The sequence below is a fragment of the Rhipicephalus microplus genome, chromosome 8 (genome assembly GCF_043290135.1).
Source record: "Rhipicephalus microplus isolate Deutch F79 chromosome 8, USDA_Rmic, whole genome shotgun sequence".
NCBI classification, from domain to species: Eukaryota; Metazoa; Arthropoda; class Arachnida; order Ixodida; family Ixodidae; genus Rhipicephalus; species Rhipicephalus microplus.
Window position 1 is genome coordinate 21,462,826 of NC_134707.1, and position 24,844 is coordinate 21,487,669.

General features: G+C 43.7%; 1 protein-coding gene across 1 annotated transcript; it reads right to left on the minus strand.

Annotated features, from left to right (window-relative positions):
• Positions 1–197: 197 nt before the first annotated feature.
• On the minus strand, positions 198–22,545 carry LOC119164252 (uncharacterized). Its single transcript, XM_075871276.1, has 6 exons — positions 22,381–22,545; positions 14,236–14,387; positions 10,667–10,758; positions 8,319–8,339; positions 5,530–5,610; positions 198–508 (listed from the first exon to the last, which is right to left on the minus strand). Exons 1-6 carry the CDS (start codon positions 22,456–22,458, stop codon positions 348–350), a joined length of 585 nt encoding a protein of 194 aa, XP_075727391.1. The 5' UTR covers positions 22,459–22,545; the 3' UTR covers positions 198–347.
• Positions 22,546–24,844: the final 2,299 nt, after the last annotated feature.

A 24,844-nucleotide genomic window follows, 5' to 3' on the forward strand; every position in this document is an offset into this window, starting at 1 on the left:
CAAGTTAGCCTCCAATGCCAACCCTAGTTGGCTGTGCTATACTGATCATGATAAAAACTGTATTGCTATTCAAACAAATGTCTGCGTTGCACGTGAAACGAGCTATATGATTCCCCGATTTCGGTTTCAAATGTTTTTCTTTATCTCCCTCGTGCTGTACTTCCTAGTCTGTTTGACAAAACACAAAAGCGAGGACATTCCAACAAACAAGGTTTTATTTCTCATACATAAAGCAAACTGGGATTTACTCTTGTCCTTTACTTGCTCTTGTCGTGTACACCAGAGCTTGTTTCTTGCTTGAAAACAGAAAGTTTGCATAGAGAAGCTTGTCGAGGATAATTCTTCGGTTACAGTCCCGCTTGCATATTACATCTCGTCATGTAGTCATTGCCTCGAGTGTATTCTTGGCAGTGTTTACGAAACTCGGAGTGACAGGTCTTAAGATCACCGGTAAGTTCCGCTTTCTCGTGTGCTCCGTCACGTGAGTGAAGCTCGCATCCCGCTTTTGCTGTCAACGAATTAGAAGACAATGTTAATTTGCTCATAATCAACAAACCTAAGCCAAGATGCTACACTCAATGGGGTTAGGTTAGAACCGTGGTTGCTTACTAAGATTACGATTGGTATCATCTCCAACCAATCCGTTTTGCAGCTACCTACTGCGTAGCTTCATATATATATATATATATATATATATATATATATATATATATATATATATATATATATATATATATATATATATATATATATATATATATATATATATATATATATATATATATCCTAGAGTCTGGCTTTCATCAGGATTAAAGATACAGTTTGTTGGAGCTCAGCTTTATACAATCTCAAATCAGAGGGCAAGGAAAGAGGAAAAAAACAGAAAAAGAGAAAAAGAAAAAGGAAAGAAAAAAAAGAAAAAAGAGAAGAAGAGAAAAATAATATACGGTGGACGCCCCTCGGGTGCCCCCCTTCGACTCTTCCTTCCACTTCCCCCTTCATCTCTCTCCCCCATCTCCCCTTCACCTTTCTGATGTCAGCGGTCTGTGTATGTTTCCGTTCACTAACGCATTCCTCCCGATCAGACGGCCCCTCCTGGCACTGGCGGTTCGGTGTGGGGCAAAAAAGAGCTTTTCAGGAAGTCCTAAGCCTTTAACTACTCGGGGTCCCGTAAACAATTCGTCGTAGAAGGAGGGGTGCCGCGTATTGTGGCAGAGGCTGGTAAGCGGGCATTTTGGGAAGTTCTAAGCCTTTAACTACTCCGCTCCCTGTAGACATTTCGTCCTAAAAATAGGGGTGTCCCGTATTGCGGTAGGCTGTGCAAGCGGGTGCAATGCGAATTCCTTGCACGCTTCTTAATTACGCGTGTAGTGGGGGCCTCCCGGCTGTGCACAGGGTTGCTGTTGGGCATGTCGTGCATGGCACAATCGATTGGGTAGTAAAATAAAACAGAAAAAAGACGACAGCTGCACTTAGGAAGAGTAGTTACACTTGGAATTGTTTTGGGTTGTCCAGTGCCCTTCGTAGCTGCAGTGCCCTGAACTCAGTTACTATTTTCATTGTTGCCGTTACTGTTTTCTAATGCTTTAATTGCTGCAAGTGTACCAGGATTCTCATTTATTCCTCTATCGAGGGTGTTAAATCGGTGGATAAGGTATGACTCTCGTTGTTCACGTTCTCGATTTGATTTAAATCCCGTCTCTAAGAGCGTTACTGATAGTTTGTCGAATGCATGGTCGGGAAGTTTGAGATGTTTTGATAGAGGTAGACTTGGGGCTGATTTCGCATGGGCTCTGTGATTATTGAAGCGAATCCTAAATGGTGTTTCTGTTTGTCTGATGTACTGCATACCACACACGTTGCATTCGAGTAGGTACACCACGTTAGAGGAATCGCATGTTAGGTTTCCTCGTATGTTAATCGAAAACTTGGATTGCGTGCTGGTTGCTGTGTCTGTTTCTCGCATCGCCTTACATACTAGACATCGTGGCTTTAAGCAAGGGTGGCATGAATTATTGGGGGTGATGTGTTAATTTGGGAGTGGACAAGGGTGTCTTTGAGGTTACGTGGTCGTCGGTAAACGACGCCTGGAGCGGATGGGAATGCGCGTTTCAGACGTTCACTTTGTTCCAGAATGTTGTAATGTCGTTTAAGGATTTTGTTTACATTGGGGAAGTTTGTGCTGTAAGTCAAGCAGAGGTTTGTTCGTTGTGGGTCTTCTCGTGGGGGTCACTTCATAAGTAAGTCTTCACGCTTTAGTTTTCTCGCTTTTTGAACAGCGTCATTAATTACATGTGGGGGGTATTTTCGTTTCTCGAGCATAAGCTTTAGCCTCTGTGAGCTCGTGTCAAAGTCAGCGTCTCTAGAGCAGATTCGCTTAAACCGGTGAGCCTGGCTGTATGGAATACTGTTTTTACAGTGGCATGGGTAATCGCTTTGGTAATGGAGGTATTGTTGTCGATCCGTTGGTTTGCGATATAGGGTTGTAGAGAGCTTCTCTTCTTCTATCGTTATGGTAACATCAAGAAAATTTACGGTAACTTGCGAGTATGTGTGTGTGAAGTGTATGTTCGGATGTACAGCATTGTAAGTGTCAATAAAGCTGAGAAGTTGGTCCTCGCTGTGGGTCCAAATAAGAAAGATGTCGTCTATGTATCTTCTGTATAACATTGGTTTCAAGGAACTTTGTGCAAGAAATTCAGATTCTAGCTTTCCCATAAATATGTTGGCATAATTAGGTGCCATTTTGGTGCCCATAGTGGTCCCGCTGATTTGTCGAAAATACTCTTGGTTAAACTCGAATGAATTTAATTCGAGGACCATCCTCGTTAAAGTTGCAATGGCAGAGAAATCTGGGGTGTTAGATTGTCTATGGTTTGTGTACATGTTTTGTAATGCAGATATGCTGTCATCGTGAGGAATATTTGTATATAATGAAGAGACATCAAGAGTAACCAAGTACGAGTTTTTCGGCACACAGATACCCGCAATGTCTCGAAGAAAACGTGTGGTGTCTTTTATGTACGACGCGAGGGTGCATGGAATGTGGCTTATTAGTTTGTCCACGTACCCTGATATGGGTTCGGTTATTGTACCGATGTGTGATATGATTGGTCGACCTGGGTTACCGGGTTTATGAATTTTTGGGAGGATGTAGAAGCGACCTGGACGAGGGTATGCTGCTTGCATCAGTTTGTGGTCAGTATTGGTTATCTTTTCTGCATCCAACAGTTTCTTTAGTTCTGTTGATACGATACGTTTGTATTCGTCTGTCGGATCACCTGGGAGGCGTTCGTAAAATCTTGAGTCGTCTAGTTGGCGGTATGCTTCTTGTAAGTAGTTGGTTGTATTAAGGACTACAATTGCTCCTCCTTTGTCAGCGGGTTTTTTTGTTATGTCTGTCCTAGAGGCCAAATTTTTCATACCTATTTTTTCAGATTTGGTCAAGTTTTCTCGGTTTCCTTTCTGTCCGTGGTATTCGTGTACTATATCTTTCTGTACTGCGGTGATATAAAGGTCCAAGCACTTGTCTCGATAACTGTTCTGTGTCCAATCATTTGATTTACGACGGTGAATTGTTTCGTGGTTAGAAGGCCTGTCCAAGAAATATTCGCGCCACATTAAGCTTCGAGCGAAGTTGTCGAGGTCTCGGAGCAAGTGGAATTCATCGAAAAATTTTGTGGTCGGGCAGAAGCTTAGTCCCTTAGATAGCAGTTTTTCTTTGTCAGGTGACAAGCTCGTGTCCGATAAGTTTACAACCACAGTGTCACAGGTTTTGCACATGGTTTGAAACGACGAAGCCGAAATAACGAGCTGTGATCTCTTTAAAGAAAAGATCCGCGACCTGTTCGGCGATTCATCTGGTCGTCAGCTCACCGCGAAGAAGGGTTTCGCCACACGGGCCCAGTCTTTTACTGAACCCTACGTCTCCTACATCTTCGATGTATTCGCCCTTTGTAGCAAGGCCGACCAGTGCATATTTGAAGACGAGAACGTTAACCACGTCTCAAAAGTTATTGCCGACGGTGCTTTCAACCTTCTGTTCTTTAACAACGTCACGAGCACCGAACGATCTTTAAAGAATGCCAACGTCTCGAACAAGCTAGAGCCCACCGCGTAGCCCTAAGCATCGTGCACTTTTCCCCGGGTTTTCTCGCACTCCTTTGGTCTCCCACTTAGCGTGTGACACTGTCTGAGAAACTGCTGTCGCACTGCATGGGACCATGCCGTATGATTCGCCAGGTGACTGACGTCACGTACGAAATCGTCTCAGCCGATCCAACAACGTCATCGACAGCTCCAAGCGACATCGTTCACGTGGCTCGGCTAAAGCACTATCTCCCCCCCCCCCCCTTCTACTTCACCTGCGTAAATTAAGCACCGGCGCGGTGCTTCTACCGCCGGGGGTTAAGATACATCACAGCTGCTATAATGCCACTGCATGAAAAAAAATACGGAGTCAGTTTTGATTGTTGCTCAACTGGTGCCGTCTTGCTCACCGAGCTCTGTGCATTGTAAATAGGTTAATAAAGAAGTTACTCGTAACAATATTGTAATCTACAGTATTGTAAACATGCAGGCATGTACACACACACACACACACTCGCAGCACAGTCAGAACCCATGGCGGCTGTCTATCAAATACAACCTACCTGTCAATGTTTCAATTCTCCAAGTTAGTTTTGTTTTTATAACTACTAAATGTGTTATCATTAAGTGCAAGTTGATTCGTTCAAGTCTAATCTGCTGCACTATGCGATATTTCCGGAAGAACGAGCAATGCATTGTATTCCTACAATTTTTAAGAATAGTCTAGTATTGCGCTCATCATCTGGTAGTGGTTGACTATTGTGACCTACGTTGTTTTTACTTTATTTCCAGAGCGTTGAAATTATGACTAAACACACGTTGCATGAGTTTCAGGGAAGTGAAGTGCTTTTGCTGGAGCCATTTGCATGGGCATCTCTTGTTCAGCTTCGCCTGTCTTAAGGGCAAATGAGTATTCATTACATCACGTACCCGTTTCAGAAAACATGATTCTACACTTTGTGCCCCTTCTTATCTAATGCTGAATAAGAATTTTTTCTCTCTGAGAAGAACAGACTGCTGAGCTGGAGTAAAGCAGTGTAATGCGGTGATGACTAGTATACTCAGTTTCATACTCGTATACACAGACATTTTATGCCGAAACTTCACTTGCAAGGCCTCAGTTCAGATACATCATGTCAACAATAACTTCGACATCTTCAACCTCTATTTTAGAAATGATACATGCAAAAAACATGTTTCGATACAGGCATGTGAAACGTGTGTAAGTAATGCGAAAATTTTGTGCGCTTTTTCAAAGCACTAGTTAACTTAGCTTGTCACATAACTATCGGCTTGTGCATTACAGTAGGAAAATGGAGAACAAGTGAAGAAACACTACGTGGGAATTATATAGAACTTCAAAAGTCGGTGCTTTCAAATTTCAATGAGCGCTAGGCTATACATGCCGAATTATGTAAGAAGATGAAGCTATAGGCTTACTTTCGTTTACCAGAACAATATATACACCGCAGCCGATGTTTTTATTCCAATACATGAGCACCTTTCTCTCCGGTTCATCCACTGAAATAAAAACATTTTTCAACATACAAACCGTAAATCGAACTCGCAGAGCCATGCAACGTGCCTTCTTGAGTAAAATTTACAAAATCGGTTTAGTATTTAAAAACAATGCTTTCCTAACTCTGTACAAGTACGAAACCATCTCTTTACATTTAGGTTTAAGAGAAAATTATATACTTTATGAAAGTTCTGTGAACGCTAATAAAGGAGCCCAGCAATACTTTCTAAAGTAGTCTTCGAATGATCTCTTCATTTTTTTTTAGTAACCGGGATGTAGGCCACCCAGGAAACAGTAATGTCTGTTTCTTCTTGCCTTATTTCAATTGCATGAAACATAGTTTCAGGTAAGCGTGCCAGAAGAAAGATTATTATTATTATTATTATTATTATTATTATTATTATTATTATTATTATTATTATTATTATTATTATTATTATTATTATTATTATTATTATTATTATTATTATTATTATTATTATTATTATTATTATTATTATTATTATTATTATTATTATTATTATTATTATTATTCTGTCGAATGTACTTCGCATGTCGATAATCTCGAAATGGGAAATTTCAACGGGCACTCTGAGAACTGCGTTTTTTCGGACTTCGTCTTCCAAACCTCTGGCACAATAACCGTGATTATTTCTTTCTGCTTCGATGGCTAATGTTGCAGTAATCAAATAGTGTGACTGCGTGTTGCCGAGACAGTCTAAGTGCGTTAATGTGCGGTACTTACAGTACGCTGTGGCTAGCAAGGAAAGACATACAAGAAAATGAGCACGGAGAAATAATACCTTGCCACTCTGGTGGGAATACGTTTTATAAATGTGTCGTCACTCGCGCACAGACATATTTTTCGCCTAGCTGCATTGTCTGCAGAAGTTATTATCGACCTATAGAGAGAAATCTAAAGTTTTACGGTGCGTCTGTAAAGAACTTGTTCGCATTTCGAATACTTATTTTTGTGTGGTTTCAAAATGATGTTATGACAGTGTGATGAGATTCTTCATGACATAATGTGGAACTGGCACCGCATCTTATTGTTAAATTTAGGCAGAAAAGAACTTATGTGATATGTAAATAATTCACCTATAAATAATTGTCAACCATTACATTTCCTTTAAACTCTATAAGTTATTCATCCCGGTAGTGGCAGCAAATATTATTCAAAGATTTAATTGTGCATGATATTTATTGTACACGACACATATTTACAAGCTCCGTTTTTTGTGGAAAGGAAGGGTTTTCAAAAAAAGGCTTGTAGACCTTTTTTATAAACTATACTTCACACTTAAGACAAAGCAATTACGGTATATCCTCTGTCTTTCATGTACTGAACGCTTCTTCAAAAGCTACGTGAAATACAGCTTGTTCTGCGAAAATTCATTACTTGTTCCTAAATATCTTGCTATTTTATTGTTCTGCCTCATCTGTGGCGCCACACCAATTGTATGAATTTAACCAACCCAACCCACGACATGATTTTCAGAGACGCCGTAGTGACGGCCTTCGCGAATTCTGACCAGCTGAACTTCTTGAAGAAGCCCCTGAATACAAGGTCATGAGCCCCTAGCTTTCTCACCGACATCGAAAATACGGTCGCCGTGGCCTTAATTGGAATTTGTTATCTTCGGTTCAGCTGTCCAGCATGTTAACCACTGTACCGCCATGGCGGATATATGTGTTGCACCAACAGTTCGGCACCACAACAGTTCGGCACCAGAATAGTTCGGCACCACAATAGTTCGGCACCACAATAGTTCGGCACAACAATAGTTCGGCACCACAATAGTTGTGGTGCCGAATATGCGTGTGGCAACGTTCGGATAAAAAAACTCACCTCTGAGATCCTGGCCGTCCAGAGCGCTCACACGGGGCCGGTCTAATTTAACCAGACCATCCCCGAGTGGGCCTAGCCAGGTGACGCTGAGTTGACTCGCGTCTATTGTGGACCTCATTAAAGTTATTTCACTCACTGGAGGCAACGTTCTTTAAGAGATGTTTGTTTTAGAGAGCACCTTTTAGGCCCTTGTTTCTTAGTAGAGCGGCGACACCATTGGCATCGGCGTAACTGACTCGAACCCAGACCCTCTGCATTGCTCTCGAGTTTTCTACCACAAAGTGACGAGTGTGCTTGAAACTCATTTGCGAAAAGATCCTATTCAGGGTTCACGTAATGCGTTAAGCTACTTCAACATATTTCAACTACGCCGACACAAGTACAGAAGGGACAAACTGCAGCGCGTTTACCTATGCATCAACGCTTTCGGGATAGTTAAAAAAGAAATAACATCAACACAGTGCACATAACTTATCGCAAATGTGTCGCAGGTACCTCGGCTTTGCCTACAAGGAAGAACAATTACGGAGTGGGTATTTCTAGACTTGACAATAATTATGATTTGTGGCGTGGCGGGTACCTTGGTAGTGTACTTCCTTTGGAAACCCAAAGAGATTTCACAAGACGCTCTATAGAAATGCCACTATTCTATCTTTCACTCTGACTGTGCTGCACCTACCACACCAGCCTGGTGTTTTTAGTGGCGCGTTGTTCCCACTGAGCCATTTATGATCGCTGATAGTGCACAGCCTTTTTCGTCTTCTTATTTGGCGTGAAGCTTACGTGGCGCATTTGTTTTGTCCTGTGTGAACATAGTGTACGTGTATTTCCTTCGCAGTGAGTAAAAAATGAAAGTCTTACCTTTTCCAGTAGCAGTAAAAGCTGGAAGAAAAAAGCATCAAACTGTTCAGTAAAGTTGATATCAAGCTTTCTTCATAGCACTGCTCAGGCTAATGCTTGCGACATGTGAATTATGAAAGTTGTGGTTTATTTAAATGAAATGTTTAGTTTAGGATTTCTTCAGAAATGTCACCTTCAAAGATGTAGCATTGATCATCTACATTTTTCGCTGATCGATAACGAGCGAGACAGACAAATTGCCTTACGTCGCTTAGGAGGATTGTAATACCACCCTACTACGCATCGCTACTCGAAAAATTCCAAAGATATCTTGAAGTAGGGTGATGACCCTACCAATGGCTACACTGTACAACACTGACGTGTGCACAGCACGTACAAATGGAGGCTGGGCAGCCTTGTTTTGTGCACGCTGTGAACACAGGAGTGTAACGGCATCAAAAAGGTGAATGTTTTTCACCTCGACACAGCGTTATTGCTCCACTTTTTTTTTCTCGAGTTATGGCGTGTGTGGCACAACGTTGTTTGTCACTTTGGTGACGGCGTCATCGTGCTGGATAAAATAGGCAACAATGGTTTGACAGGTTGCTGCCACGTAGGTCCTTTCAGCTATTTACAGTGGCAGCACATTGCTACGCTAGTGGTGAGTGATAGGATGGCCATGTGACCCCGCAAAGATCCAGTTTAGCATAGCCATTCTTTTCCCTTTTGTTTTCTAGGGTGAAAAACTTGCAGATTTAATGCCCTCATCACATTCCTTTAACACATTGGTCTCTGCGTACTTCGGCTTACGCAACTCTTAAGTAAAAGAGGGATGCTTGAGTGCCGTTACAGGACTATTTTAGGGTACATTCACTACACCGGCAGACACTTATGCACAAAAGGGGGGGGGGGGGGGGGAGTTAGAAGGTCGCAGGCTGCACTCTTATAGAAATACATGGAATAGTAGCCTAGGAACTACGCGAAACATCGTAAGTTTCGAGTTAAATGTTAGAAATATGTTCTGACAGATACCAGTGTTTTCCTTATTCTGTGTGTTCATTTACTGGAAACAAAAAGGCATGCCATTGCCTTTATTGCATTTTTGCAAATATCGAAACGAAAGTACGATGCCTACATTTTCCCAACCAATATGTCAGCAAAATTTTTTACCTAAGTTAATTAGGTATTTTTTGGATCACTTCTTTCAGTCTGTCATCAAAAGGACTTCGTATTTCATGGCAGTTGGAGACTTGGCATTACTACTGGCATGAGTAGTAATTTTTTTCTAGCACTTCGATCCATGTTGAAGTGTTGATGTAGAGTATTGGTTGCCAGCAAGCACGTCGATGTAGACTACCAAATTAGGCCATTTGCCATATTACCACCTCTAATTTCTCGAGTGATGCAGTAATCATTATATGTGTGGCAGTATAAGTGCGCAAAACTACTGAAGACACCACTGGTTTTCTCCTAAAGAGGCCCTGAAACACTTTTTCGAGTAGCCATGAGGGAATTTGCTGTAAGAGCTTATTGCCTTACGAATCCAACGCCGCAAAAATTTTAAGAATTTGTCTAGTGCAAGCGAAGTTTCAAAAATGTGTCGCATGCTGCAATTGCACTCTCTCTTCTCTCGTCCCGACGAAAGCGCTCGAAGCTACGTCATGCACGCCTCATGACCTTGAGCACTTTTTTTTCGTTCTTCGAATGCGCGGCTTTTTTAGTGTGATCGCGCGTGCGCACGCATGGACAAGTGGCAGCCTGCCAAGGCGATCTCTAACGACCGAGCGCACAGTGTTCAAATCCACCAATGGCTGACAGATGAGCTTGCTACATGTGATTTTTCAGCGTCTTCTGTCATTTTTCGAGAGGAGGAAAAGCAACTTTTTTGCTGACTTTGATAGTTTATTGTGAATTCGAGGCCAGGTGCTGCGCTGTAAAATTTGGCTCCCGTGTTTTCGGGAGCCTCTACTAGCAATCGGCAGCGTTTTCTGACCATGCTCAAAAAGTTTTGCAGGACCCCTTCAAAGTGTCTTGGTTAGACGTTCCTGGATCTTCTGCATTAAATTCTTCTCACACAATATTTTCCGCGGTTGGCATACACAAAAACCTCGATGTCTCTGACATTTGTTGATTTTGCGCACTAAGGGGGGAAATATAGGATGAGTGCTCGAAATATTTAGTCACAATATGCTACGTTTCACAAGCATCTTCGTTAAGTTGAGTAAATTGTTGTTCAGGAGCGTGTACAAGAGCTTAATCGAGACATGGATCTCGAATCCTTCATATTTTCGTCTCTGTTTCCATGTCAGTAGCTGCGAATTGGCGGGAAATGCTTCGGAGAAGAGGCACAATAATATGTATTAACTCACTTGATATATTCATGCTCAATAAGCAAGAATAATTTTTGTAGTCATCGTGACGACATGGTCTCTGAAGTTCTCCATAGTGCCACAATTTTTCCCTGCAAACTTAAAAAGTAAAGTCACAAAAACTGGACCATCAAGCTTAGAATATCAGCGTTGAGGCACTCCTGAAGGTCCGACCAACAAGTAATATTTCCTCCAATGCGCCAGCTGAGCAATTGATAATAGTCATGCAAAATATCATAATGGTGCTTAGAAGCGCGTAGCAGACAAGATACTATAAGAATAAACACAAGCTCGCCAAATTATATGCGCTGCTAAATGCAAAATTTTGTTCCCTAAAACCTACAAACCCCAAGCTGCTGACGTTGCACTAATCCAACATTATTAAGCTTTGTTACCAATGCCAGAAGTTACAATTCGACTGCGAAATATATTGAACAGCTTTCGTGCTGCGCCATCGCTGCAGGTGGCTTCACTGGTTATGCTGGTGCCATCAAAAACTAGCTTCTTACACGCATGTGTTTATTTTTTTTTCCTAAAGAGAGATTCCGACAGCCTCTAAAGCCACCTTTTGGCTGGCCATTGTGGCTGCAACATTGTCGTAAGAAAACTATCACAATTGACGCGTGCGGTCTTCACGAAGTAGTATCACTGTATGGCTGAAGTGGACGCAGAGGTACTCTGCAGACACCGCTGCAGAGTATGTGCAGAGTGTCTGCAGAGCAGAGTGTCTGCAGAGTAGCTGCAGCAAAACCTCGCGAGGAAAGAACATGAGCGAAATGAAGTTCACGTGAGGAAAGACACTATTTCGGCGAATTTAGCAGGAGGCGCTAGTTCAGTGTCCTAAAGAGGACAGTAATGATGCAGAGAGGTTCGAGAAATACGAACAAATGTAAAGGCAGCCGTTTTCTGCCTCTCGTCACGGAATCATGGCTCAGCGTCCTTACAGATTAGGAAGTGAGGGGTAAATATGCTAGCAAGAAGGAGATGGTGTCTTCTCAAAAATGCATCTTGTCGAGGCAGATGATAGAACAAAGTCAAGGCGTCCATCCTCAGGGCGGCGAACTCTGAACAAGAAATCCTGACAGCGGTCATATAAAGAAGTGGCATGACATAAGCTATAGGGCCTTGGTGAACGACACACCTTTTCTTTACTGCAGTGCCTCTGTGGTTTACTTAATTTCTTGATTTAAAAGCAAATGATGCATGGACAGACCACCAGCTTCTAAAAGTACTGTTTGAGCAACAAACGGTATAGAGACAAGGAAAGAACAAAGGCCAATGGCAAAAAGAGGTCATGGGCCACGTTTGCAGGTAACCATTGAGCAACCTCAACATCAGCGTTTGTTGCTCTTTTGACTTTTGACAACGTTGTGTTGCTCTGATTTGATGTGCGCGGACTTCTGCAGACTACACGATGTGAAAAGTCGCAGTAAAGGTTATCAGTGGTGTGCCACAGTTCGCTGCATATGCGACGCCATTGTCACGGCCACTGGCACTGCCACTGTCACCTCTCTCTTTTTTTGTTGTGGTTGTTATTTCGAAGCAATGGGGTTAAAATGAGCACAGACCGTGAATGTTCACATTAAAGCAGGTTGTTTCAGTTTCCACATGGTATCCTTGGTCAAAACGAAAAATGAATGTGAAAACGGTTCTATTACGTGTATTTTAAGATAGGACGTAGGAGAGTACATGAGGGGGAAGTTACCGTTATTACATTTGAACAAATCTTCGTCGTTGTTTGAACTGTCAGAGAGTCAAGATAGCTTGGAATTTCAATTTTTATTTTTATTTTTGCTATTTCTCACCCTGTTTTGGTCTATTTTGTGCCAAGTTGCTTCTGCGTGTTCGGCCAGCGCATTCGACGGAACATTCTTTCGTACATCATGCATGTGCCGCTCTATTCTTTGCTAAAGCTTACTCCTCTCGTCAAGGTAACTTTTACCGCAGTCTGTGCCACCGCCACCGCCCTCCCCGGTTGCCCGTCTCCGTGTGTACACAACCACACGAGTTTCCAAATATTAGGATCATGCCGCAGAGAAAAGTTACAAGGCTGAATGAGGCACGCGCGAGCGTGATTCTCACTATTGCTCGCAATAATAACAGAAAGGTTGCGGCTGTATGGGGCTGTAAGAATGCTATGCTGCTTCCCACAAAGCGCGGAATCTGCTTGCGCTAGGCTTCGTGGGGCTATTTGTGCTGATACAATTGTAGTTTGCGCATGCTTGTCATGTCAACCACGGACCATCTTTAGACGCAAACCTACAATGACTTAAGTAGCGTGGTTGTGCGCATTCTTGCATCAAGGATAAGTTTCTTTACCTTTAGTATACATTTTATAGTTCGATTCGACACGGAATGAGAGGCGATGCGCTCGGCCCCCGGGGTTTTTGTCCAGGTGGCCATAGCGGACGACGCCGGCAGTCAGGCATTATGAGAAGCGTATAAGCCTTTTCCAGGGCTGTTATTTAGCATTTCGTACAGTCAAGAAGGAAACTGCAGCAGTATTTAACAGATATCGTTGAGTGAAGTACATTGAGAAAAGAATTGTGAAAGGAGGAGACGCGAAATAGGCTGTGGACCGCGCGCGAGATGTCGGCGGAGCAATCCAACCACGTACGTCACAGGGACGCCTCCGCATGGTGGCGCCACGGTATGTCCTCGCGCCTAATGGAGCGCTGCGGCGGCAAGCGGCAGCGCCTCTAGGTAAAAAGCACAACTGTTGCAAACGGTGCTTTTGATTCTATCGGTAAACGACGTGTCATCAGCTTGGCCCCGTCATATAGCATGCACTGGCAGCTTTTAGGAGAGTGAGCGCAGTGGGCCCAGGGAAATGGCAGCGTTGCATAAACTCATCCTGCAGAGCAAGATAGCAAGACAAGGTTGTGATGTTCGTAGCAGTGCCCGCTATCCACAAGTTTTCTTTCCTCGCCAAGTCAAAGCGTGGGAATTTATGGCTGACAAAATATCTATGGCTGACAATCGGGGTTTAAGGGGAAGGCTCACTAATGTATACTTCGCGGACGATAAGATTATCGATGACCGTCAACCATGCTCGCCCTCATTGACGCAATCAGAACGCTTCTATCTTTGACCAGGAAATTTCATTTTGCTGGGAACAAGCTTACCTAATCACTCTGTCTTTACAAGCCCAAGTACGTAAGTCATCTCTGTCAAAACCTCATGACATTACTGTCAGCATAAGCGTTATGCTCATAATACGAAGTTGGATTGTCGCTAATTAACAGTATGCCAAGTACGCCAGGCTCATCCTTGCATAAAAGTCTACCTATTCGCTCAAGCTATTGAGCACACCTCTGATCTGCACTAAATCAGTTTATCAAGGTACGACCACATATAACGCTTTTCATTTTGGAACAGCAGCACCTTAATCGGCACTACTTGCACTCAAGCCAAACGCACCTGGGTTTCGCACCCATGGCTAGCCAAATTGACCAGCAACCACGTGGCATTGCATATGAACTAAGCCCTTTGTTTTCAGAAGGCCAAGGAATTTCATGGTTTCTGGGGTCGTTTATGCACACCACAACCACGAAAAAACATGTACTTACTTTGCGCTGTTAGTTTCATAAGTATATAGAACGTAATAGAAGCAATGATAGTATGGACACTGAATTGTGTACTTTCGGTAAGAGGCACAGCTATGATTCTTGTCAGAATGCAGAGTGGAATATACGTAGGTCCTTCCTTTCGGTTCCAAAGCCTGTAAGAATTAGATAGTTGTATTTCAGTGAAATACGTCCTTGAATAGTATCACCCTCCACAGTGGCCTAGCGGCTATGTTGCTGAACTGCAAGGCCGACAGGTGCGCAAGACACATTTTAAAGAAAGTCAAATGTTAGAGGCCTGTGTACTTCAACTCAGGTGCACATTTCCGAAGAAGTGTTTCATGGTCAAAACTTCCAGAGCCGTCCTCTGCGGCATCCCTCACATTCATTTCGTGGTTTTTGGACACAAAATGCCAACAATAGTTATTATCTCTGGAGTAATTAATATTCTTCTTGTCTAGTAAAGAACATAGATTCATTATAACAAGAGTGGGCACAGTCACTCTAGCTTTTCCACTAAAAATTCTGAATAAAGAGAGGTGGTGTTAAACTGAACAAAAAAAACACAGCATATCCACGGATTTGATGATGAGTGTGGCGAAGCGTCCGTTAGTTCATCCGCGCTTCCGTCCGTGCTTCCATCCGTGCTTTCGTCCGTGCATTCATTTGTCCGCCCATTCGTCCGTCCGTGCGTCTATGTGTCCGTCCACCCGTCCACCCATGCGTCTATTCATTCATCCGTCCGTCCATCCGTGCGTCCGTCTCCATCCGAGTACCTGTCTGTACTTCCGTCCGTTTGCCCATGCATTCGTCCGCCCATGCGTGAAACAGACAGACAGACAGACAGACAGACAGACAGACAGACAGACAGACAGACAGACAGACAGACGACGGATGGACGCGGTTAGCGGATAATTCGCGGTTTGCCGATAAAACCCTCCGAAGCTTCGCCCCACTCATCATCATTCGCTCCATGAATATGCTGTGAGGTGGTTGCTACATACATGCGTACATACAGATGACGACCAACCCACGCCATGAGGAGCTTCCGCCCCTAAAAACCGCATTCGCTAGTTTAACGCTGCATTGTTGCATTTTGCTTCGCATGATGCTTTCTTGCTAATGCAGGTGTAAAGGTAAACAAAATCGTTGACCCTGGTAAATGAATAACATTCAGCTTATTTTCGAGAGGAATGATTAACTGCTATGTGGTTTGTCAAATTTACTGCCACACTGTAGATACTGTCTCGCCAGCACCTCTCGTCTTGCTTCGCAGAAAGCTTTATTACAGCCATAAAGTTTATATATGTTGAAAATTCCGCTTCTGACTCCGAATATTATGCATATCGTTTCAACTGGCAGTGTCTCTACTTGTTCTTTTACTAAAATATGCTTTTCACTCAAATTCGTGCGCGCCAAGTAGTCCCATACGTAAGAGTTTCATGTGTGCTGATGAAATTGGGGGCATAATTGTTCCCTTTATTACTGCCATAATATCCGTTTTCCAGCATCGCTAACCGGACATTGGTGTATCACTAACATTTTTCGCAATTTATATTTCAGCGAAAGCAGTTTTGAGATCACAACTCGGGTCTCGCGGAGTGCCGTAGTTGCCCGCCACCGCCACCACCGCTGGGGTCCATAACCACATCGCGCGAGATTAGAAAAAAAAAGCTAGTACCAATGACACAGTGGGGTTCGAACCCGGGTCAACTGGGTGCCAGCCTAGTATTCTACAATTCAGCTACACCGGTGTATTTTGTTCATGGTAATTTATAAAGTATTTGCGCAATAAAGACAAAATAAAGCGAACAAAAGTACAATCAAATCGCGAAAATAAGCGCTCAAGCGTTACTCATAAACACTAAATGGCTAACACAACGTGAGTTCCTCACATGGAGAGCTCTTCACATCGTGTTATACAAATAAAAGAGGTGTGAGGTCAAACAGTTCCCTTAGATGGAATACCAGTCCGGTCTAAAGTCTAGCTTGTCGTAAATGTTTTTTATGTGGATAGCCATTTGAATGAAGTGTGCGCTTGAAGAGGTGGTGGGCTCTGCATTGCGGTCTTGCATTCATGTCTTCCACAAGCTGTGCATACCCATGAGGAAAAACATAGCATATGGTACTTCATCAAGCGCTGCTGGTAGAAGATAACATATTGTGTGAGAATTAATGACGAAACGTTTTTTCAGTGCTCACTGAAGGACATCCCAAAACAGTATGGCATCTTTGCAGCTAACAAAGCAATATTCAGTCGTTTCCGGCACATCACATAGACGGCAGTTAACAGACGGAGTGAAAAAACCCTTTTTTTCTAACCATGTATTTACCGCCAATGTTTCAGAGTGGAGTTTATAGTAGAATGTTTTTGAATTCGGTGGAATGTACATTTTGCGCACTCGCTTCAACACATCGTGGGCTGGAAGATTGGAGTAGAGTGGGCGGTACAATGAAGGTGGGAAGAGTGTACTCAGTATGTCCTTATACAGCAACCTTGTGCGATACTGTGTACAGGTATTCTACAGAAAAACGAGCTTTAAGGAACTGAACTACGAGGTAAACTTCCTGCATGAATCCCCACAAGCATGGGCGTTCGGAGAAGTTCGATGAAACAAGTAAATCTGGTAAGCAATCAACAAGTGTAACCTGCAAGTAGGAACGGATTACAGGATGGGAATTGTCTCAAAAAAAGAAGAATCGGGACACTATTTGCCATAGATAAAGGTGTTTTAGTCCTAACCTACCCTCACTAACTGGCTTGAATATATTATCCCGACGCATGGGCTCAAAAGTCGAAGACCATATGAAAGTAGCCAAAATCTGATGAAAGCGTTGTATATAGAATCTTGCGCAATGAATAAGTTGCAATACATAGTAAAGCTTGGTCGCTAAGAAAGTATTGCAAGATTCATCTCTCCCAAATATCGAAAGTCGTTAGGAAACAAATTTCTGGGCCTGTCGTTCAAGCTTAGGGACGCGTTCCTTCCAGTATTGCGCACTGCATCTATATGCGCACCGAGGTATGTTGGAGGAGTTCTTGTCCAATTATTCCCTGCAAAGTGGTTCGGTGTGCTACCCCACAAGCCAAACCACAGTCCTAAACTTTTAGAGGCATTCAAACGAGCTCCTTATACTACGCCAAACTTTTCAATAGTATATACCACATTTTCCACACTTGGTTTATCTGTGCAAAAGAATGCGACATCGTCTGCATAAGCCAATACTTTAACCTCACTGCCTTATATACTGAAGCCACGAATGCAACTCGACTGTATTATGTTTAAGCACAGTGGTTCTAGATAAAGTGCAAATAAAAGAGGTGACATCGGGCATCCCTGTTTTACAGAAGAGCGAATAGAAACTAGCTTGGAGAGTTGACCTTTAACTATCAGATGAGTTGAGCATTCATTATAGCATAGTTTAACGCCTTTAAGAACAACTTTGCCAACATTAGCTCGTTCGAGAAGAGAAAAAAGGAAGGAATGACGAACACGATCAAAAGCTTTTGCAAGGTCTACCTGTAGCATTGCAAGATGTTTTTGAGAACCATGACAGTATTGAAGCACTGTTCGAGTGACATGTATATTGGTTTGTGCTTGTGACAACTTGGCAAACTTGCCTTAGGCAGGCTTGATGTCAGGAAAGCAATTGCGTTTATACGACCTATAAAGCGTTTTAAAACAGCTAAAGAACAGCCCGTTGTCGCACAATGCGAATAGCGTAACGAGTTGGCCGTCCAATGCTTCAACCCATCACAAAAGGTTGTTCTTGTTCACCTGTTAACTGTGGCGCATGCCCACTTCAGGCCATAATGCCTCATCGTCGTCAGCCACTGCATGAACAATTGGCACAAAATTCCTTGCAAGTGTTTAGCGGATACGACGCTACTGAGCAGAATGATGAAAAATAGCATAGCGAATGCCGGCCTACTACACTTAAAATTTTTATTAATAATGCGGTAGTGGGAATTAAGTATGTGTGCTTGCAACACTTACCCAATGAGTGTTTAGAAAGGCTCTGAAAAGCTGCTCCTCTTGCTTTTGATGTGACTCTGCTGCGCCTTCCGCGTAGGCCTCACGTGTTTTATTATTTTTTTTTACCCTATAGACAAGAGCACGCCCATCTCGCTCCCAGGCGCCTTCGGCGGTATACGCTCTCTCCCAGAGACGCCTTAATTCGTTTGCAACTGACAAGGCGCGTCTAGCTAGCATGGCAAGCAGTGGCTCTGGGAGATTAAAATGCGAAAAAGCGCCTGTTCATGCTGCGCCCGCTTATAAAATGTCATCTGGGTACCACTACGCTGTCATCTGAGGCGACAGAGGCGACAACAACCAGCGCAAGAAGAAGAGATTGCTGAGCACTGCCCGTGAAGTTCACAGCGCATCGCGGGAATCGTGCCGGTGTGGTGTTTTGCGATTGCACAGATTTCCGTCCACAACAAAAAAAAACGCTGTGCTCAGCTGCCCTATAGGATGTTGTCACGGGGTCGTGACGTGGCCGAAGACAGGAAACTTCGTGTTGGGATTTAACTGTTTATTTGGGCGAACCTGTGCCCGGTAAACGGAAAGTCCAATTACAGCAGCAGTCTCGCACAGATAGCAGTCTCGGACTGATAGCGGCGAACGGAGCGTCGGCCTTCGATCAACAACTGACAAGCGGCGAAACGCGTCGGCATTTATACTCTTGCCGTCGAATGTTCTAGCGTTATCGCTGGCGGTGGCGTAGGTTCCAGAACAATCTGTACCGTTCGCACAGTGGGCGTGATCTTACCGAAATGATCTACTACAGTCCGGAACCTTCTCGAAAACTGCAGGCGCGGTTTGCGCTGAGAATCGTGTGATGTTTTGGGACGATAACAAAAACTTGGGAAATGGAACGTGGCAATATAATCGGATAAGCAGGAAAAACTACGAGCCCAGTGAAGTGTACGAGTAAGTATACTTATTGCGTATATTCAAGTACGACTTCAGCTGTTCCCCTTTACAGCAGCGATTTGCGTGCAGTATGCCTGTAGTATGCGGCACAAAACCACTGCCATACTCTTTCGCAGGCCGCATGTCAATAAAAGTATATACGCATTACGACTCGCGCGTGGATGCACGCGCCGCTCATGTTTAGTACGACTGTAACGGCCTACTATCGCGATGAAAAGGGGTGTGAACGGCGCGAAAAGCATTGCTTTCGAATTCGTCGAACTGCCTCATGCCTCGACTGTCACTAGGCGAACCTACATGTGCTTTCTGCCGGCGTCACCGTAGCATTTCAAAATCTTGTTCTGGCTGGCACTTTTGCACCGCGTGTGTGTTCCGAGTGCTCGGCACAATTGATAAACACATGTGGTGCATGAGCATAAGTTGGAGCCAGATCCTAGCGCTACGTTGACGCCAGCTTAAAGCACAACTTTTGCCTTGTCACAGCCAAGGCACGCCGCAGTTAACGCTGTTCGCGTTTCTTTCAGTCGGATAATACGTACCTAATGAAGTTGCTTCCGCAGTTTGCAAAGCACGTGCTGCAGACATTCCGGACTGTCGAGAAAGGTCTCCTCGACATTTCACACGAAATCAGCATAAAATTCCAGCACATAAACAGCGCGAAACATGATTACAGCCGCACTCGGGTTGTGAAATTTCGCGTTTGATTTGCAGAGCGTCTGCTGGCGTAGCAGTTAAGATTCTTGCTTCGCCGCGCTTGCAACAGATGGCGCCACGCGCTTTTCAATATGGCAGCAAGAACTGAGTTTGCTGTGTTCTGGTGTATAGCGTTAAGGAGCATGTTTCTCAAAAATTTCGGCTTCGGCATCAGCGTCATTTGTTGGGAGCGAGAACTGATCATGTTGTAAATGACCTTTAAATTGAGACAGATGCAAATAAAGGTAATATTGAAAATTTTTAGGTCTGAGTGAATACCAGGAAACCACAAAGGAAAACTTTCATCACTTCTTTTTGTGGCACTGATCAAGATGATGCTGTCAGAAAGGATAGTAGTCTTAGAGAGCTTTCTAGAGTTATGATCAGCCTCCCTGGCTTGGCGCTGTTTGGACGCGTGACATGTTGCGGCAGAGCCTATCCTGATTTGTTCTGTGTCAGCACTTCAAATTTCGCAGCGCAGTCATCTCTCCTCGTATAACCCTGTAGACATGCCCTACCGACTGATGGCATAAAAATAGTCGTTTGCAGTTAAACTGGTTTAGAAATGGTTGTCATCTCTGCGCGGCTTTGTTTGTCAGAGTGCGCCAGGAATAGGCCAAGCATCTGAGATCCGCGTTCGCGTGCGTTTTTCACGGTCTCCGTGGTGCCTTGAAGGCGCCGTTTTCCACAAACCTTGACCTGCTCGGCGCCGTACCCTCATCACTGCAACGAACTAAAGAGTTCATTTGCACGTGGGAACAACCGTCTTTGCACTGTGCACATTTAGTATTGTGCAGTGCTTTCTCCCTCACATGGGAAGAATTGGGCATGCCTCTTCCCTCTTTCTTGGGTTGGGAATGAGGCGGTATTTTGCCTTCCCGTTTTGGGGGCGAAAGTGAAGATTACAATTTTATTGGACTGTCCCAACCCCTATTGTTTTTCCTGTAGGAAATCCTGAGAAGACCAGTGCATAAAACGCGAGAGCCAAGACGCTTCCGACAAGCTCTCAGACCCTCCCATCAAGCTTCCATCGAGAGCTTCCATGATGTTGCCATTCATGATGTAGCAACGTTACCATGAAACTGTAAATTTAATTGAGTTTCTTCTAACAGATCCAGCTACTCTACTCGACGTCTCCCCGAAACTTTGGCTGGCTGCGGTCCTATGGGCGGACCTTCGACGGCATCACTAGACGATGCTTACTTTTTTCACCATGAATCTCTTACTTCAGATTTCCGCACAAGTATAAAAACGAGCCCTTGCTCTGGAATCCGAAGTAAATACACAGTAGTGGGTATTTCGAACTTCTTAATCAACAGAATGCATAACCCTTGCATGTAGACATTGCAGTGTTTATTGTGCTTATTCTAAGATGCAGAAAGATCGAAAGCTGCGAAAGTTCGTGCTTGACTAAAAACCAGTGACGGGCGTAAACGCAATCTACACAGGGCTAAAAGAAAAAGGATCCAGGCTGGACTATCAAATGAACACTTATTGCTGGCCAAACACATGTGTAACCAGTGGTAGTCCTCAGCTGTACGTGCAAAACTATCATGAAAGTGAGACGGTTCGTTGAGAATTAGTGACGTTACATCCAAAATTACAGTTGGATTATAAAAGACGTCGCATGCTACAGCTCTCCGAAAATTCTCGCCACTTAGCGTTCTTTAACGTCTACCTAAACCTAGGTGCATTGGCCTCAAGGGTTCTCTATCTATCTAAATGCTGCCGCTGCAACCGGCATCCGATCCCATGAATTTAAGGTCATCACACGAGCACCATAGCCTCTAGGCCACCTTCGCAGGTGTAAACATCATCTTAAAACCAGTTACCAAATATGTTGCTATATAAATGTAAAGCCATCTTGTCAAGGTGGCTTTAAGAGCGCCAGGTTCATTCAGTTTCCTGGTCTATACCGATGTGAAACATGTGAGGAATATCGCTTCAAGTGCTGCTCTTTCTGTTTTTTTATTCTTCCACACTTCGTGGCAGTTGTCTGCTTCTGCTTTCCTTTATTTGTTTCCGGCTGTGACCTTTTAGATAGCGCTCTAAATTTGTCACTGCAAAGCATATTAAGGTGGCAAATTACGTAACCACATTGTACGTGAATGCAAAATATACCGCGCGAAAAAAAAGCGTACGGGTGAACTTTCTAAAATATTTTATTGAAAATATATGCTCGACAAAAAGAAATGCTATGTTTACAGTGACATCCAAACTATGTTTAGTCCTCTTAGAAAAAGTCATCTGATTATTTTCATGCATATTAACGAAAAAAAGGTTCCCGTTAAACCAGCTGATCTAGCCTAACACATGTTTTAGATCATTCTGTAGACTCTAATCGGGCCAAAACATTTTCGTTGCGTTTGTGCTCTGTCTTGCAATAAAATTAGAACCTTCAACGCAAATTTGCCCAAAACACTACAGGGGGCGCTCAAAAATATTTAGGAACGGCAACTTGACAGCTGAGAAACTGTTTAGTACAAGTGTTCATGGATTAAAGTGATGTTATACGTACATAAGAAATATTCGACGTCAGTGCTTCTGACAGGGCTGCAGATGCTCCAAGCACAAGAAAGATCGCTAGATTTAGCATGTTTCTTCACCGCGAGTTTCTTTAAAAGTAAGTTATCCACCTCTACGGCAGCTGACGTGTTCAGAGATACCGAAAAAATCTCACTGATTGCTTCGGGCTTCATTTCTAGTTTGTGAGCTGTATTTATTTGAGATATGGTCACCCTACCTTCACTCAGAAACCAGACTGAACCAATCGTCTTCTTCGAGTGCAGCCATTGGTCAACTGCGATTTTACACTCAGTAAGGCCACATAGTCCAGTGAACTTTTCGATAAAGCTTGAACATTTTTTTTAAACTGTGACGCACTTCCTCTTGCATTGCAAATGCCTGTAACCCGAAGTTTATAATTTTTTCTACAAGGCTATGTATCGAAAGTCGTTTTTCTCCCGGTGAATTTTACAGCCGATTCGCTCACATGTATGCAAATACACAGAAATGTGTTTTCATTAATAGCGAAACGGAAATGCTAAATCTAGTTTTCAAATAATGCGACCTCAGACTCAGTGAAAAAGAAAACAGTAAAAGATGTTTCCACGTGTGCCGGAAGTTCATCAACATTCATCAACGTTTATCGAGAAGGATAATCCCATAACTCTTTAGCTGACAATATTGGCGGCTTTTATTTTAAAAGGACAATGCCCTATACTATACTTCCGTCAGTATTGGTGGCATATCTATGGTCCTGTGCAGCGCACCAACTTCCTCTGGAAGGAAACGCTTGTCACCGTTAAGAGCTCTCCGTGTGCTTGTTCTTCGCTCTTTCCACATTTTTCTTTTGAATGAAGAACTTATTATACTTCAAACATTTCAACAGAGAACTCAATTTTGTATTAAAAACATCTCGTGTTCTTGTAATTTTTTACTTCTTTACGCGATGACTTAATGTCACTTATAAGGTAGCTCCTTCTCATCTCTATTTTCACAATTTCTGAATATATGATGAATAAATGCAATATGGTGGTACTTGGAGTGTTCACTAGACAGATGGGCGGATGAACAGATGCACGCACAGATAGACCGACAGAAGCATGGGCAGATGGATGGACGAGTGGATGGACGGATGCATGGATATGGATGCACGGACGGACGTATGGACGCGCGGATAAACGGATGGACGCATTAACGTGCGCAGGGACGGGCGAATGGTCGCACAGACAAACGCACAGATGGTCGGGCAGTAGCAAGAACGAACGGACCAACGGAAGCGCGGACGGACTGACGAATGCTTCACCCCACTCATCATCATTTGCTCTGTGGATGTGCTAGCTGTGATTTTTTTACGGAGGAAAGGCAGCTGAAAATATTTAGGATTCCATCTCGCGTAACTCAAGAAAACACTGGCTTCATATACTGCGACGGATTCAGCGCTATTTCTCGCGTATGTTCAAACCATGCCCTCCAATGCCCAGTTTTACTGTGTATGTCCCTTGCAGGATGCCTCGGGATCTTCAGGGAGCCATTTAGGCTGCTTAGAGAATGATTTGTCTCTGAATACTGCCGACAATTACGTCGAGAAATCAACCATTATTATTATAGGCTCACTTGTGTCAAACGACAAGTTTTTGAGGACGCACCGTGACTTCTCGTCCAGCCATAAACAGCAGCGGTATTTACGTGTGTACGAAGACTAAACCACAGTGAATGAAAACGCGGGACAACACAAGCAAGGCAGTAAAAGTAGGGCCTTGAACTTTGAACAAGCCAAATCCTTGCCTGACATTATTTACAACCACGCGGATACTAAATTCGTGATTGAAACGCAGACACTGCAAGCCTACCAGGCAAAGTTGTTAAGGATGCGCTTTTACCTGAGTTCTTGATGTCTTCGAGGCCATACACGTCTCAGAAGAACCGTTCTACATTGCGAGAAGATGGCAGCACCTCTCGGGCAAACTTGCTTATTTTGAACTTGGCGCGTTTATTTGACCTTGGTGCGATCTGCTCCGCCGGTAAAGCATGCGCTTCGAGATTGACCATTTGGGTGTTGGAAGTCACCGAGCCCACGCACGTCTCGGAAGAACTGTTCTACTTTGCGAGAAGATGGCAGCACCTCTCGGGCAAACTTGCGTATTTTGAACTCTGTGCGTTCATTTGAACTCGGTGCGATCTGCTCAGCCGGTAAAGCATGCGCTCCGAGATTAACCATTTGGCTGCTGGAAGTCACCAAGGCCGTGCACGTCTCGGAAGAACTGTTCTACTTTGCGAAAAGATGGCAGCACCTCTCAGGCAAACTTGCTTATTTTGAACTCGGCGCGTCCATGTGAACTCGGTGCGATCTGCTCAGCCCGTAAAGCATGCGCTCCGAGATTAACCATTTGGGTGATGGAAGTCACCGAGGCCATGCACGTCTCGGAAGAACTGTTCTCTTTCTAAAGAAGATGGCAGCACCCCTGAGGCGGAATGGC